The 15,004-nt window shown below is 34.7% G+C and overlaps 1 protein-coding gene across 1 annotated transcript; it reads left to right on the forward strand.

Annotated features, from left to right (window-relative positions):
- Positions 1-1,932: 1,932 nt before the first annotated feature.
- On the forward strand, positions 1,933-15,004 carry LOC136039849 (uncharacterized). Its single transcript, XM_065723782.1, has 3 exons — positions 1,933-2,468; positions 10,973-11,084; positions 14,739-15,004. Exons 1-3 carry the CDS (start codon positions 2,001-2,003, stop codon positions 14,945-14,947), a joined length of 789 nt encoding a protein of 262 aa, XP_065579854.1. The 5' UTR covers positions 1,933-2,000; the 3' UTR covers positions 14,948-15,004.

The following is a 15,004-nucleotide window of genomic DNA, read 5'->3' on the forward strand; positions in this document are numbered from 1 at the left end:
TTTTTGGTCATCCTTGGAACTGAATAAATATCTTTGGTTTTTTTAAAAGTGGAAAAATGTAATGAGTGAAGCAATGGTTTTGAAATTCAGATATAATGAAATATAAATCTAAAAATTATTCTATGTGATCCCTAAAAGGCTAAATAAAGTTATTAGCTCTTGTTAGCTGCCTTTATATCATTTTTATTACAGGCTACTTATGATAGTCATTTGGCAACAACTCTTTTTTCTACATTAAAGAATAGTTGATAATACAATTTATTTTTAATAAGTTGGAAAGCAGTGGAATTAGAGAAATGGTTCTTATTTTAATGAGATCATGTTTACCTCATAGAAATTGTAAAGTTGAAGTGGATTTTGAATTTCTCATTTTTCTTTTTGAGAATTTAGGAATTCCACTTTAAAATTATTATCTTCTGAGCGCTTTAATATCATGTTTTTTTACAGGAGACGTGCCACATTATTAAGTTAGCAATCGAAAACTAACTGAACTTGGGTAAAGGTTTGTCTGTGTATATACCAATTAAGGCTATCATTTTGTCTATCCAATGCCCAAGAACACAACTCAAGATAAAATAGTAGACTTCTAATTTAGAAAGCAAATGTATAAAAAAAAAAAATCTAAAGAAGAAAAATTCGATGATTCAAGACAAAAAGGACTAATCGGATGGATATTGAAACCGTGATTACATGTATAGGGTGTTTGAAAAGAGACCAAACAGCTCTTTGTCAAAATATGCTTCTTGAGTTTTCGTCCCATTCCCAATGGTTTAAGCGAAAACTATTAAAAGTTGGATGATGACTCGTGGTACTGTAATTGGACGTAATAAAAATATTTACCAAATTTAAAAGTATTTCTCCAGGTGAGAAAGCGAAATTTGAAGCATTTAAAAAAAAATTAATTCGCTAGATTTATTGGGAACTGAATAGCACACGGAAAACTGATTTCCTAATTAAAAAATTAGAGTAAATTAGTAACCAAATGGATATATAATGTTTTGAATGCGGGGCTTATATGGATCCAAACAGAAGTATATGTGTGCCTTCTAAGGAAATATTTGCTTGCATCCGTGCTGATTGTTTCCTTAGGACTAGAACACCCACGCTGATTCAACTTCGAATCATTACAATATAGATCATACTGGGTTTTACGTTTCGAAGCGAAGTAATAAAGGATTAGCCTGTATTATTGATCCTTTTAGATGTAGTAAAATTGACTGGGTGTCAGAAAAAAAAATTAGCTTTAAGAATATAAAGTATTATAAGAACATTCTTAGAGAACTTATCATCTTTTCTTTTCATTTACGCTAAGAAAAGATCAACCTTTGAATAATGGTTATTATCATAGCTGAAACTATTCCTTATACTTGTGGATAAAAAGTTAAACTAAGTTTACTGGGTTTGCACTATGATTTGCTTTCCTATGTCCCATTTTTAAGCTAAAATATGATTTTATATAATATGTTTTGACGCACTGTTAGAAGGACCTCTCGGCTCGTAAAAATGATCAAGGAGAAGAAATATAGGGTTGACACTACAGGAGGGAATAGGGTTGACACTACGGGAGGGAATATCTCAAATACAAATGGTATCAATCATGGTCTATTTTTTAACATCATAGTATTTCTAAAGTCTTGGTCGTTAAAGTAAGTAGCAGTACAAATTGTCAAACAACGGTGTGTCTGATTTGTCTACTGGCTGCATAGTTTTTGTTCCCTTTTTATGTTAGAATTCAATTGATTTTGGATATGTGACAACCGAGATTGAGGAAAAGGCTATAGAAACTGAAATTGCTCCTAAAGCCCCAATATCTTTGCTGAAAATGAAGATTTCTTAAATTTTTACTTTTTGATTAGCTTTCCACTATGGTTGGATGAAGAACTGCCATCTATGCCTTTTAAAATAGATAGCTGGTCAACCTATTTGTCGCCGCTATACCTTCTGAGAAGAAGTAGATCTTCATAGAAAAGAAAACCGCGTCCAAATTAAAAATTATACAAATGGCTAGCACGGTAAATGATATCGAAGAGGATAGTAATGATATTGAAATAATCTCTGGTCCAGCATCTGGTACGTCAGAGTCTCCTGTAATGGTACCTGCTGTACAGAGTGACTCTAATGGTTCAGATTTGGACTTAGAAGTATCTCAGATTTTGAATGTTAACCAAGATGCTAAACCTGACAGTGATCCTGTGATTGAAGCTGCTTTAAATCTAGCAGATGATGTGAAAAGTGATCAACCAGACATTAAAGAAGAGATTGAAAAAATAGAGAGTATTGTTAGAGATGATGATATTGATGAGTCAAAATTAACCAAGAAGGATGAGATTAGTTCAGGTGAAGCTGAAGAAGTTCCTAAGAAAGATTCACCAGTTGCACCCAAGGAAGAGCCTTCACTTGGTGTTGTTTCTACAGCAAAAAAGGATGAAGATGAATGGGTAGACAAGGAATCTGATGATGAAGAAGAGGTAGGGCCAAGATATAGCCTATCCTTTAAAATTGAAGGTCAAGATTAGGGGCTGATGAGAAGAAAACATGCTAACAGATCAATTCTTACTTCAACATTTTCAGTGTAATTATAGATAACACACTTTGACTTCAGCTCCACTATACTTTACCCCCTCCCCCTCTAATATCCAAATAGGCTATATGTCCAAATTTTATATTTCCCATGTATTTCTATTGTTTCAATCCATGTATGCACAAACTAAAATAACTTTGACAAAACAATAGTGATTAATTACCTTAAATTGCATTTGCCAGCAAGATCAAGCAGGGGGGAGGGGTAAAGTAAAGTAGAGATGCAGTCAAAATTTTTCTGCTAGAATTAGTGTATTCTGAATAATAAGAAGTAAAAATTGTTTTCTTAGCTTGTTTCCTTCTCAATAGCCCCTAATCTAAACCTTAATCAAATCAAAATCAATTAAGTATTCTACACAAATGATGTTTAACAAAAGGATTCCAGTTTAGTGGTTAGCCCACTCAGAAGAAAACACAATAAAATTCTTAAAACTACTTTGAAAAACTCTGAAATTAGGCATTAACATGCCTATGAGGACATCTCTTTACTTTACTCCCAACCTCTAATATGCAAATGTATCCTTGAATAATTTATATATAGCTGTTTTCTGAATTTTCCTGTTACTTGTTTGTCATTAATTAATTTGAAAAAAGAGTTAGCATATAAAAATTCTTAGGGTTACAGCATTTGATTTTAATAGGCTAGTCATCAATCCTTTATATACTAAGGATAAGAAATTGTCATTTACTACTATATAAAAAGCAGCATAAAATCAAATAAAAGACAATATTGTGTGTTCTCTCATTATTTAGAATGATAGAAAGTCATACACACAACTTTTTATATCCCATTCTTTTCTAGAGCAAACATAAATAAAGTCACATAGATGACTTTTTATATCTCACACTCTTATAGAGTTTTTATACCTTGTACTATTGTAGAGCAAACATGAATGAAGTTATATACATGCCTTTTTGGTTTTCTCTATATATACAGACTATTTGTAATACAAGTTTGTCATTTGCTACTATATAAAAGTCAGTATAAAGTCAAACAAAATGCAATATCATGCTTCTTAAAAGTCATACATACAACTTTTTATACCTCATTCTTTTATGGGGTAAACATAAATAAAGTCATACAATGACTTTATGCCTCATTCTGTTATAGAGCAAAGTTAAAGAAAAGTCATACAAAATCACTTTCTACAGCCTACCTCATTCTATTATAGACCAAACATAAATAAAGTCATATAGATGAGTTTATACCTGATACTAGTATAGAGCAAACATGAATAAAGTCATAGAGAGGTATGTTTTCATTTTCTCTATATATAAAAAATATTTTTAAATATTTTAATCAAAGTTTTTTTTGGTTTATCTACTTATCATAACCAAGAAGATTTACTAATACAAAGTTTGTCTGAAATAGATATCATAAATGATCCATTAAAATGTCACGTGGAAGGCATTATACTATACTGGCCCAGTCATATTTAGAGAAAATAATAGCTCTTTCACAAATTTGTGTTTTTTAAGGTTGAATTTGAGGTTAAGGCAAAAAATGTTGATTGGGTTAATACCAGCAAATGTGATTAGATATGTCATTCCTATGCTCTTTTTTTTGCTAATGAACATGAAACTAAATGTTTAAAGTTAAAAGAACTATTTGGGGTTTGAAGCTTTGAGAGAGAGTGAGGTTGGGGAGAGGTTGAAGGAAAATTATGAAAAAAGGGGTCAGCCTCAAATGAATCACTATACAAATGATTCTTTCACTATCTGACTAAAAAAATATGATTTTGATTTCAAATCCTAAAAATATTTGCTGATTTCAAATCCTAAAAATTTGACACTCTTTCACAGATGAGTTTTTTTAGGTTGAGGGTGAGTTTTTCAATCCAAAGAATACTGTTCTCAAAAGACAATTCTGAATTTAGGGAGTGGTTTAAGGGTTTGATTTAACATCCCTAATACATCAAACATAAACAGCAACTTGGACTGATGATGGAGAGGGTGGGGTAGCCTCTGAGACCAATTTGAGGTACATAAAAGTTTGATGTTTTCGAAAATCGTCATTGTTTACAAGTTTGAAGGATTTTCGCATCTCCAATTCTTTGTCTAACAAGAGCTAAGAGCTCATATGGCACTTGTGACAAGGTTGGAGGAGCCAAGAGCTCATATGGCATGAGCTCTAGCAACATTCTAAGAATCGATAGATTAATTTAAAAGGAAAACCAGAGGCTTAATGCTGGTTGGGATTTAAAATAAGAGCTCTGAGACAGGAGGTCCTTCTAAATATCAAAATTCATTAAGATCTGATCAACCACTTGTAAGTTGAAAATGCTTCATTTTTTTCTAATTTTTCCTCTCTCTTCAGCCCCTCCCCCCAGATGGTCAAATCAGGGAAAACTGACTTTATCAATTCAATTTGTGCAGGTCCCTGACATGCCTGCCAATTTTCATTGTCCTAGCACATCTAGAAGCACCAAACTCGCCAAAGCAATGGACCCCCTTAACTCCCCCAAAAAGAGTGGATCCAGTCCAGTTACGACAATCACGTATCTATAACATTTGATTATTCTACCCACCAAGTTTCATCCCGATCTCTCCATTCTAAGCGTTTTCCAAGATTTCTCACCCCCCCCCACCTTTCCGCAATGACACTGGATCTGATTGGAATTTAATATAAAATATCTGAGATATGAGGTCCTTCTACATATGAAATTTCATTGAAATATGATCAGTCCTCTGTAAGTTAAAAATACTTCATTTTTATAATTTTTCAGAATTAACCCTCCCCCCAACTCCTCCAAAGAGAGCGAATCCGTTCCTTTATGTCAATCATGTATCTAGGACTTGCGCTTATTTTCCCCACCAAGTTTCAACCCAATTCCTCCACTCTAAGCATTTTCCAAGATTTTAGGTTCTCCATCCAACTCCCCCCAATGTCACCAGACCTGGTCAGAATTTAAAATAAGAGCTCTTAGACATGGTATCCTTCTAAATATCAAATTTCATTAAGATCCGATCACCCGTTCATAAGTTAAAAATAGCCTACCTCAATTTTTCTAATTTTCCAAATTAATATCCCCTCCAACTCCCCAAAGAGAGCGGATTCAGTCTGGTTATGTCAATCACGTATCTAGGGCTTGTGCTTATTCTTCCCATGAAGTTTCATCCTGATCTCAACATTGATGAACAACCTGAACAACTGATCTTGAGGTTGAGGCCCCGAGAAACACTGTATAATGTGTGTCAACTTCCTGAAGAAGAAGAGCATAGACAAGTCTGCAACTCTCCAAACAAAGAAATCACCAAAAATACTTGGCGTCACATTAATTGACAATCTTTTGTTTGGAGATCACACCAGCCAGATCACAGCAAAAGCAGCTGGTTTTCTAAAATCCTTTGCAAATCTCAGAAGGTTTAGAATGACAGAGCAACTCCTTCTTTCGTGCTATAAAACTTATGTCATTCCCGTAATAATGTACAGCCATCTTGTCTGGCACCTGTTGCTTACAGAGAAACACGGAAACCAACTGGAAACAATTCAGAAGAGAGCCTGCAAAATAATTCTTGGGCCTAACTACAAAAACTATAAACAAAGCTTGAGCAAGCTCAAGCTCCCAACCCTGGATGAAAGAAGGCATGAAGTGCTGGCGAAGTTCAGAGCTGACATTCTGAAGTCCTCAACACATCGACATATCTTTAAAATCTAGGATTGTATCCACTAGGACATCTTATTTTAGATAGTGATTCATTTATGTCATTTGTTAAGGACACAAAATCATCTGTAGAGGAATAGTGTTTCCTGAAACCAGTTTGAGTATGGGTTATCATATTGTTTTTCTCTACAACCAAAGGACTTGATTGTGAAAATTTTTTTTAGCTGAGCAGTAATCATGACAGGCCTATAAGAAACAGGGTCATGTTTGGGTTTGTTTTTCTTTAGGATAGACAAAATGGATAAGCATTTCCAAACATTGGGGAATACCAAACCAAGAATCATGTTTATATGAGCAGTGCATGGCCATTGTTGTCAAGGTGTTGATGATCGTTTCAAAGAGGTGGGTTGTCATGTGGAAAGTATCAATCCAGGATTGAAGATCACAGAGAGACTCGGGAATTGGGACTATATTATCAGCATAGGCAAGTTTGTCTATCGTTACCCTCCCATGAGGGTACCAGATAGGCTATCAGTTGCTGAAAGGACTGTAGTTAAAAAGAGAAGACTTGATTCAAATTTTTAGCTAACTAAAAATGGTATTTTTTATCCAATATTAAATCTGGCACTTAAGCCTAACTGAATATATTCAAATTTATATAGCAGATCAAGCAGTAGAAACAACAACGAAGCAAGATATTATTAAGGCTATATATGGGTCCATAATGGGGGAGGGTGATGATGGAGATTGCATTGTATGGGTACCGTGGAATGGGGTAAGTTTGAACTAAAAATCATGAGAAAATAGGGGTTATTTTGTGATATTTTTCTTTAAACTAGTGTTTACTCAAAACTATTTTTGGCCTTTGGGAAATACGTCATTCTGCGTTGAATGGTAACTGTCCCAAACTGCTGGTCTTCATGTTGTGAAAGCTGTACCAATCTTAAAATGCTGTTCAAAGTTACCTCATGGGGCGTTTAACTTTGAACACATTTGAATTTGACAGGTAACATTGAACAAGAGTTGGAGGAGTTTGAAGGCATATGGCATCAAACTTAAAGTAAAAAAAAACCGCTTATAGAAAGATCTACAAAATTACTTCTAAAATAAAAAAAAAAACTGAAGAAAAAGTAAATTAGTGAAGTATCAGATAACCAGTCATAATCAAATAAAAATATTGTGCTGTGAGTGATAAAGGCGCCGGAAGATTTACTATCTGGTCGGGAGGGGTGAATGCTGAGTCTTTCACCCTGGGAAAATAGAAGGATCCGTCTTTTCGGAGGCATATCACGTTCACCAAGCCGTCAGAAGAAGGAGCATCTACCTCTAACACTACAAACGCTAATAAATACAACCCACGAAGAACTTAGCAATGAACTAGTGTCCATCGGTTTTTGGTGGATAATTTGAACCTTTATTGGCTGCTGTCTTGCTGACAGAATAGAAGGGCTAGTGCTCGTCAACTCAACAACTTCCATTTCAGACTCACTGTCGCATCCAGATGCGTTGATCATGTCAGACTCAACTTGAATCTTCTGCATCCCTAACGCTTTTCCCTAGTGTGATGCTAAGACGTTTGTGCGTGATATTCCTTACATATTTTTCAAATCTGCGGGCTTGCAGGACATCTAGTAAAACTTAGCTGATGTTGTCCACAACCTCTTGAGGAATCTGCTGGGCGGGAAGTGGATGGTCTTGGATGACTCTTGAATATGGTAAACACTTGTCATGGACATTCTGTAGATTTTCCTTTCCATTTGATGATAGACTCTCCAGGAGTAACTTCAAAAGCTGGGAGAATTTGTCTTTTCTCATTGTAGTTTCTCTTGGGCTATCTATTTTGTAATCATCAAGCATTTTCCTCCACGCTCTTTTCATTGGAGCAAGAAAAGCAACATCATGAGGTTGCAGTATATCTGTTGCGTTTGGTGGAAGGTATACAAAGCGACTGTTGTTTTCTCTACAGACACTTTAGCAGAAAAGCGGGAAGTGAGGTTGTCACCCAACAAAACTTTCACCCCTGTTTGGCCAGTGACATAAACTACTCTTCAAAAGTTCCACTCTTAAACCATACTGACTTAGATGCAGCATACTTAGCTCCTTTAGGGCCTCCTGTACGCCAAGAGCTAAACATGCCTTTAACTTTGTAGTATATAAATAGTGGAAGCAGTTCGCCTTCTGCGTTTCCACATATCATCAGGGATATTGCTCCCTTTATTTCATTCATTATTCTGAAGTGTTATTTGGCACCTCTTTTCACAATGCATTTCTTTTTCTCGGGGTTGCCTGTTAAGTTAGTCTCATCGTAATTGTAAATTTTCGACAAAAGCACATCCTGAAGTCACCTCTAAATTGTCGTAGTACTCATTCAACATTTCAGATGAAGCAGAATCTTTTTTGGAGTATTTTGCTACGGGTCTCAAATCGAAGCTTTGAACTATGTCGATTTAGAAAAAGATCGATGAAGTCTTGTCCAGGTATATTGTTCTTAAAGCAATTTACTGTTTTTCCAATTGATGTAAGATTACTTTTGACTACGAGTTTCAGCTCAAAGCAATCAACAGGAACCCCGCCCCCTCAACACATGTAAGCAAATGGGAGACAATAGCTTCTTCTTCGAGTCCTGTCAATACAGTTGGTCTTCCCACCTTTTTATTGTGCTTTTTGTTCATTCGGTGATAAAAAGTACCCAAAGGAATCCCGTATTTACCTGAAGCCTTTCTCATTGTTAGATCTCCTTTCTTTATTTCCTTCAGAGCTTTTTCCATCACTTCCTCATCATAACTGGCATACTTTCTTGCATTCACTGGTTTCGTGTTTGTTCTGGGCATCTATAAGAATTGTTGATTAAGATTCAATTTATAATGAATAAAAAGAAAAACAAAAAATCCATAAGAAAATCTTTAAGAATTTTAAATCAAATGATTCTCTTCCAAAGTTTTTACGAACATCGATTTTCTACTAAGTGACCGAAAAATAAAAAATAGTACATTGAAGGCTTGTGGTCTTTACAACAGGCAACGGCAGTGCGTTGCCGCTGATAGACACTGTTCCAAGGATTGAATTATGTTTATGATTTTGTTTCCATTTTGGGTGCCTGTGGATGATTTCACTTGCCCTGTGTTTACTCTGCTAAATTGAGCGATAGACCACGGCCTGATTAATAAACCTCTTTAGCGGTAAAGCAGAAGGCATGTGCCTTATCTGAAAATAATATTTTAAATACTATCATATTTTAAATGTATCAAATTTAATTACAAAGGACCCAAATTAAATTACCTTCAATTAATTTTTCATATTTTTCTGAGGGCAAATCGTATTTTTCTTTTTCATATTTTGCGCTATAAGTAACTTTATAATCTTGTTTCTCTTCTATTGATTGTCAAATGACTCTCCTCCCCCCTAAAGAAGAAATAAAAGTAGGTGTGAAGGAATTAGGAAATGGTTAAACATTTTAACAGTAGCTGAAGAGATGAACTGGATTTGCACCTTCCTAAGAATCAATATAATAAAAAGGGTTCTCTGAAACCCTGCTGCCATCCTGTATCCATGGAATAAGGAAATTATTTAAGCTAAAAACCTAACTAATCAGCTCCTTAGCTATAGAAAAAGGTAAGATTGAAAGGCCTAGTTTATGTAAGTAAAAAAGGATAACTTACTTTTAGCACTTTTTGATAATTTTGGATAGCTCAAATTCTCTTGAGAATAAAAAGCTAATATTTTGTCTTAATTTGACTGTAAGTATTACCAACTGATTAATATGCCATCTATAAATAATCCAGTAACAAGTACGATGGAATAATTCCACTATTTTCTGAAAGAGAGCACTCATTGTTCATTACTGATTTTGTTCAAAGTTACGCCTAGCGTTCAAAGTTACCCCGTTCTACGGTAACAACTATTATGTTGAAAGGAAGTATGAAATAAGGAATCTAATGGTTGCTTATATGCCCTTTTTAAAACCTGCTTGCATACGGCTTTTTTGTTTAATTGAAACTCCCCCTAAACATTCCCTTAAAGTTTCATATCAATACCCTTAGCGTCATTCAATACCGTAACTATAGTGGTACTTATGTTTTGTTTATATGTTTCTTTCTGGAGAGCTGCTAATCTGCACCTTTACCAGAATTGGGTAAAATAAAGCGATGTGCTTTTAGGAATGATATAAAGTTTAACACTTCAGGATTTTTCAAAGTAGTTTCCAGAATTTTATAGCTTTTTCTTCTGAGAGAGCCACCACTAAACTAGAACGAAGGAAAGTATTCTAAGCCTCACTCTTTTGCTAGGCTAAATCCCAATTTAGGTTAGGGTTACCAAGGTTTCAAGGTTTTTGAGAGTGTGTTCAAATACATAAATTTGAAAGACAAATTGTACCAAAGAACAATTGTTCTTCTGAAAGAAACCATTTGATTTCCCAATTTATGCTCTTTCCAAACATTATATTGCTAATTTTACAATGTGCCCCCTCCCCCTAAGGGTACCAGACATAGCCCTTGGGTAAAACTCTGAGTACTCAGACAGCATCTACACTTAGGCAAGCATTTTGATCAAAATTAATCTTTCATAAGTATGGACAGCAGATTCCTAATCTTGGGTACAATATAGATAAATAGCTTGAATTCTGTTCTTAAAAATGAGGAAGGAAAAAACAAATTCGTTTTTATTTGTCAGAGTTTAAATTATTCAAGATTTATGTATTTTATTGCATGATCTACAAGTCTCTAAGCATTGTTGTATGCTGAAAAACCTTTCAAAAATTAGTTTAACACAGTGTTATTAATTTCTAGGAATATGAAGAAACCATGACAGAACGATTGATTGGACTAACAGAAATGTTTCCTGCTTCCTTAAGGTCAGGAGTATGTAGTCTGACCTCTGGCTCATTAAGTGCTACTAAAGGTACAGTAGTTGAACTTGTTTAAATTTAATATATTACATAAATTGAATACGTTCCCAAGACGATTGAAGTCACTTTTGCGTGTTTTATTTAGTTTTTTTTCTAACCTTAGTATGTAATATAAAGTTTTGAATGAAAAATTGATTTTTTTGCTCTTTTCAGAGAAATATTTTCCAAACATATGGTAAAAGGAAGGGGTGGTAATTCCCCATAAACACTGTTTCCTGAACATTTTGAGGAAGTTTGTAACGTTGCACCTTAGCTCTGATTATTTGGACACAAAATGTGCTCTTTTTTTAGAACAAGATAACACATATTGCTGGTATATTCGAAAGTAATATGCTTTTAGGAGATAATTAGCTGGGATTAATTCTGCAGGTTCTTTTTTCAATCGGATTGGATCAGAGTGGGAGAAGCATTTTTTTTTTTTTTTCTAGCTTTTGTTCAATTTCAGCCAAAAGGAAAAAACACTAAATAAATTGCACAAAATTCTTGCTAATTACATAAAATAAGCTTTATTTATAGTAGGCCTATATAATATCTAATAGCAATTGCCTGAAAGAAGCTTAATATAAGATCACACAAAATGTTAAAGAACCCATGAAGTTGTCTCATATCTTTCAGCTCTATTTTGTAGGGTTTTGAATTATTTTTGATATTGCTATAGCACCATCTAAAACAAATTTCTTGTTATTGAATGAAAGGTATGTGAAAAAAATGAACTTCAGTTTGTAGATAAATTGCCTTAAATCACACTTGCAAGTGACAAGGTGAAAATACATCTATTGATTTCACTGTGGGTGGTGATCTAGAAACAATAAGTAGATACTAGATGCCTTTGGCTTTCACTGTTGATGGGAGCTTCACAGCCTGGTTTCCATAGTTTATAAACCAATCGGTATCCCCACCATTCTTGAATTTGCTGGTAGAAACAGAAGCACCAGTTTTTTCACTCAGAACATTCCAAAATGAGACCACCCTGTTTGAAAAGAATGTAACTTTGCTTCTTTTCGATCTGAATTATACCAATAATTTGCGGCTATAGATGTGAGTCCTTGTGTTTGGTTCTAAATGGAGAAGACTACTCTGGTTCTGTGAAGGTTAGTAGGGAGCGGTTACATCTCCTCTTTTTTTTCTACTGTAAGTAAGTGTGGGTAAATGTATCATCTTCAGTTGTTATTGATAAGGGAACTCGGTAAAACTGTTTGCACATTGAGTTGCTTTCCTTCGAACTATTTCGGTTGAAGCTTTTTCTTCATTCTTGACTGAGCAGGTTTCTGTCATGCATGTTCTAGTTTTGGTTTGACTAAACCTTAATAGAGTTTATTGAAAACTTTCTTTGATCTGCTGGCTATGGTTTTCTTGTTGAGTGCAAGCAATTTGTTAGTAGTGCTTTCAATGGAGTGGTTGTCGGACGTGAACTTAAATTTATCATCAACAATTATACCAAGGTCCCCTTCTTTTAATGGCGCAAGGATCACTTGATTGAAATTTTTACCCTCCTTAAGAAAATATGTAGTCTTGAGGCTGCAAGACGCAAAGTTGATAACTCTACACTTACCAATGCTAAATTCAAGAAGACAGGTTGAAGTCCATGCCATAAGTAGATTTTGGTCAGTTTGGAGTGTCTTGCTATTATCATCATCATTATGGTATGCTGGACCTATTAGTTTTAGGTCGTTACTATAGAGATGAGTTTAATTTTTTTTTTCTGGTGCATCTTGATATAAATGGTGAAGAGGGTTGGTGCAAGGACTGTTCCCTTCGATTTGCTGCTAAGGCCTCGTATTGGTTCTGACAAATAGATGAGGCTAATGTCCCATAGTGATAGCAGATCTAACGGTCTTTTCGAAAATCAGAGATCCAATCAATAGCAGGTTTGTGCAACCCAGTAGCACATCTTTAACCATAAAGTATTCATGGCAAGAATTTTACTGAAAAAGCTTACTGCCAATACTAAAATGAAAAGACAGGTACCTTTATGTTGTGCAAGTCTGATGCTCAGATCTGTCTAGCTCAGTTTGGATAAGTATTAGTGCTAGCGGAATGGTAGTGCTAGGTTACTGGCATTTCTCCTCTTTTCTGTTTAAGCTGTTTAAGATGGGTGAAATGTGATATAAAATGCTTTTCAACTTCAAATTCTGGCGAGTTTTGAAGCTCCGATATCACAAAATGCCATGAGAAGAAGTTCAGATCAGGTACAAAGATTGTCAACTAACATGCTGTTTTTCTACTATAGTAGTTTGTCCCTAAATCCCAAATTTTTGCTGAAATCAGCAATAAATCGAGAAAAAGTTTAGAAATATCCAGAAATATTGGACTCAAAAATCCTAAAAGAAGTTTTATCCAAGTCCAAAAATCCTTAATTTCTGGATTTTTAACCAAGGGAATTTTTACTGCTTGTTAATTATGTAAGATAGACCTTAAAAATGTAAAACCTAGGTAGATCCAGGACTCTAAAATTTAAGCCAGTTTTTTGGTGAAATTGCTTTGCAATAAATTTAGACTAGATTTTAACGTATTTAAATAGTGTGAAATGATATCTTATTATTGTAAATGACTGAGACCTCCTTCAGGGTAAGGCCACCTTACTCAAGATTTGTAAGGAAGAATTGTTGTGTTGCTTTGAGGTAATTCAATAAATTATTAATGTATCCTGCAAGAATACGAAGCGGTAACTACAAGCAAGAGATTAAGCTAAAAGAAACTTTGGAGTTTAGATTTTTTTTAGTAGATTCAGGTGAGGTGGTTGTACGTCCGGGGAGGGAGGGAGGAACCCTATGGTTAAGAATAAAAAAAAAATTATATAATGAGGAGGCGTGTGGTTGTGTCGCAGAGTGAAGTGGGAGCCGTACTGCGTGTTAGTGAAGAATCTTTTATGTTTATGGGTCTTAACGTGAGTTTTGTCACAGAGCAGTGTACTTTAAGTTTAGTTATTTCCTTTTTTTTTAATTAAACCCGATTGAACCTTGAACCTTGGTCAAATAGTAGTATGTACTAAACCGCTGGTGTATGCACATACATAGCTTTTTCACAATGGCATCATGGGGCAACTTTTTCTAGGTACTAAGACTCCCACTTTAATTTGAGTTTTTATTCTTTGTATGCAGGAAGGTATTTGAACCATGATGAAAATTCTTCATCTCTTTGGACTGGTCTGTTGAACATCCAGTGTGTTTGGTATAAGCTAACCGATGTTTAGTGGATCATCTTTAAAAGCGCCATACATTGAATCTATTTTTAATGTGATTTTGAAAGCATTTTGGTATTATCCTAAATTTTTAGTTGAATGAGGTAAATAAAGAGCCATGATATAGCCTAAAGAGACTGTGTAGATTTCAACACAGATGTTATCTAGCTGGATGGCATAGGAAAATTGTAATAGTAGTTAATTTAAACTCTAGAAGATAAAAATCAAAATAACTTGTTTTGCCCAATAGTGCAAGAATGACCCTCAAATATTTAGAGTGCCACAAGCTAAAATTTGAGTAATTTCATTGTGAGAAGTAGAGTATTGTATATTTAATTTTCTCGTTAAAAGTAATGTCTTAAGAAGCGACAGAACGACCTAACTCTGTAGTCAAAGCTAATAGCTTTGTAATAGAAGCTTAGTAATAATGAAATTTCTTATCATGAATCTTACCTTCTCTTTTCAGGGCTTTATCAGCTTACCCGTAAAATCAGTTGGGTTGTATTCACAACGGCCGCTATTTTATTTGCCCCCATTGCTTTTGAAGTTGAACGAGGACAAATGTTAGAGATGGAGAAACAGCAACAAAGGGCCATACTCCTTGGCCCTGGTGCAGCTGTCTCTGGTGGTCCCCAATTGATTGGTGGTGGAATGGCTCCTCCACCCCCTAAATGAAGTTATTATAACGGTTTTGTTACACTTTTTAAGTAATAGACTTTATTTAGACGTTTA

Source organism: Artemia franciscana, chromosome 20 (assembly GCF_032884065.1).
Source record: "Artemia franciscana chromosome 20, ASM3288406v1, whole genome shotgun sequence".
Classification (NCBI taxonomy): Eukaryota; Metazoa; Arthropoda; class Branchiopoda; order Anostraca; family Artemiidae; genus Artemia; species Artemia franciscana.

Excerpts from the sequence above, each read along its gene's own strand:
- LOC136039849 (XM_065723782.1), top strand. The coding sequence starts at position 2,001 with ATGGCTAGCACGGTAAATGATATCGAAGAGGATAGTAATGATATTGAA. Across the intron at positions 2,469-10,972 it reads AATCTGATGATGAAGAAGAG|GAATATGAAGAAACCATGAC; the intron begins GTAGGGCCAAGA and ends ATTAATTTCTAG. Across the intron at positions 11,085-14,738 it reads CTCATTAAGTGCTACTAAAG|GGCTTTATCAGCTTACCCGT; the intron begins GTACAGTAGTTG and ends TTCTCTTTTCAG.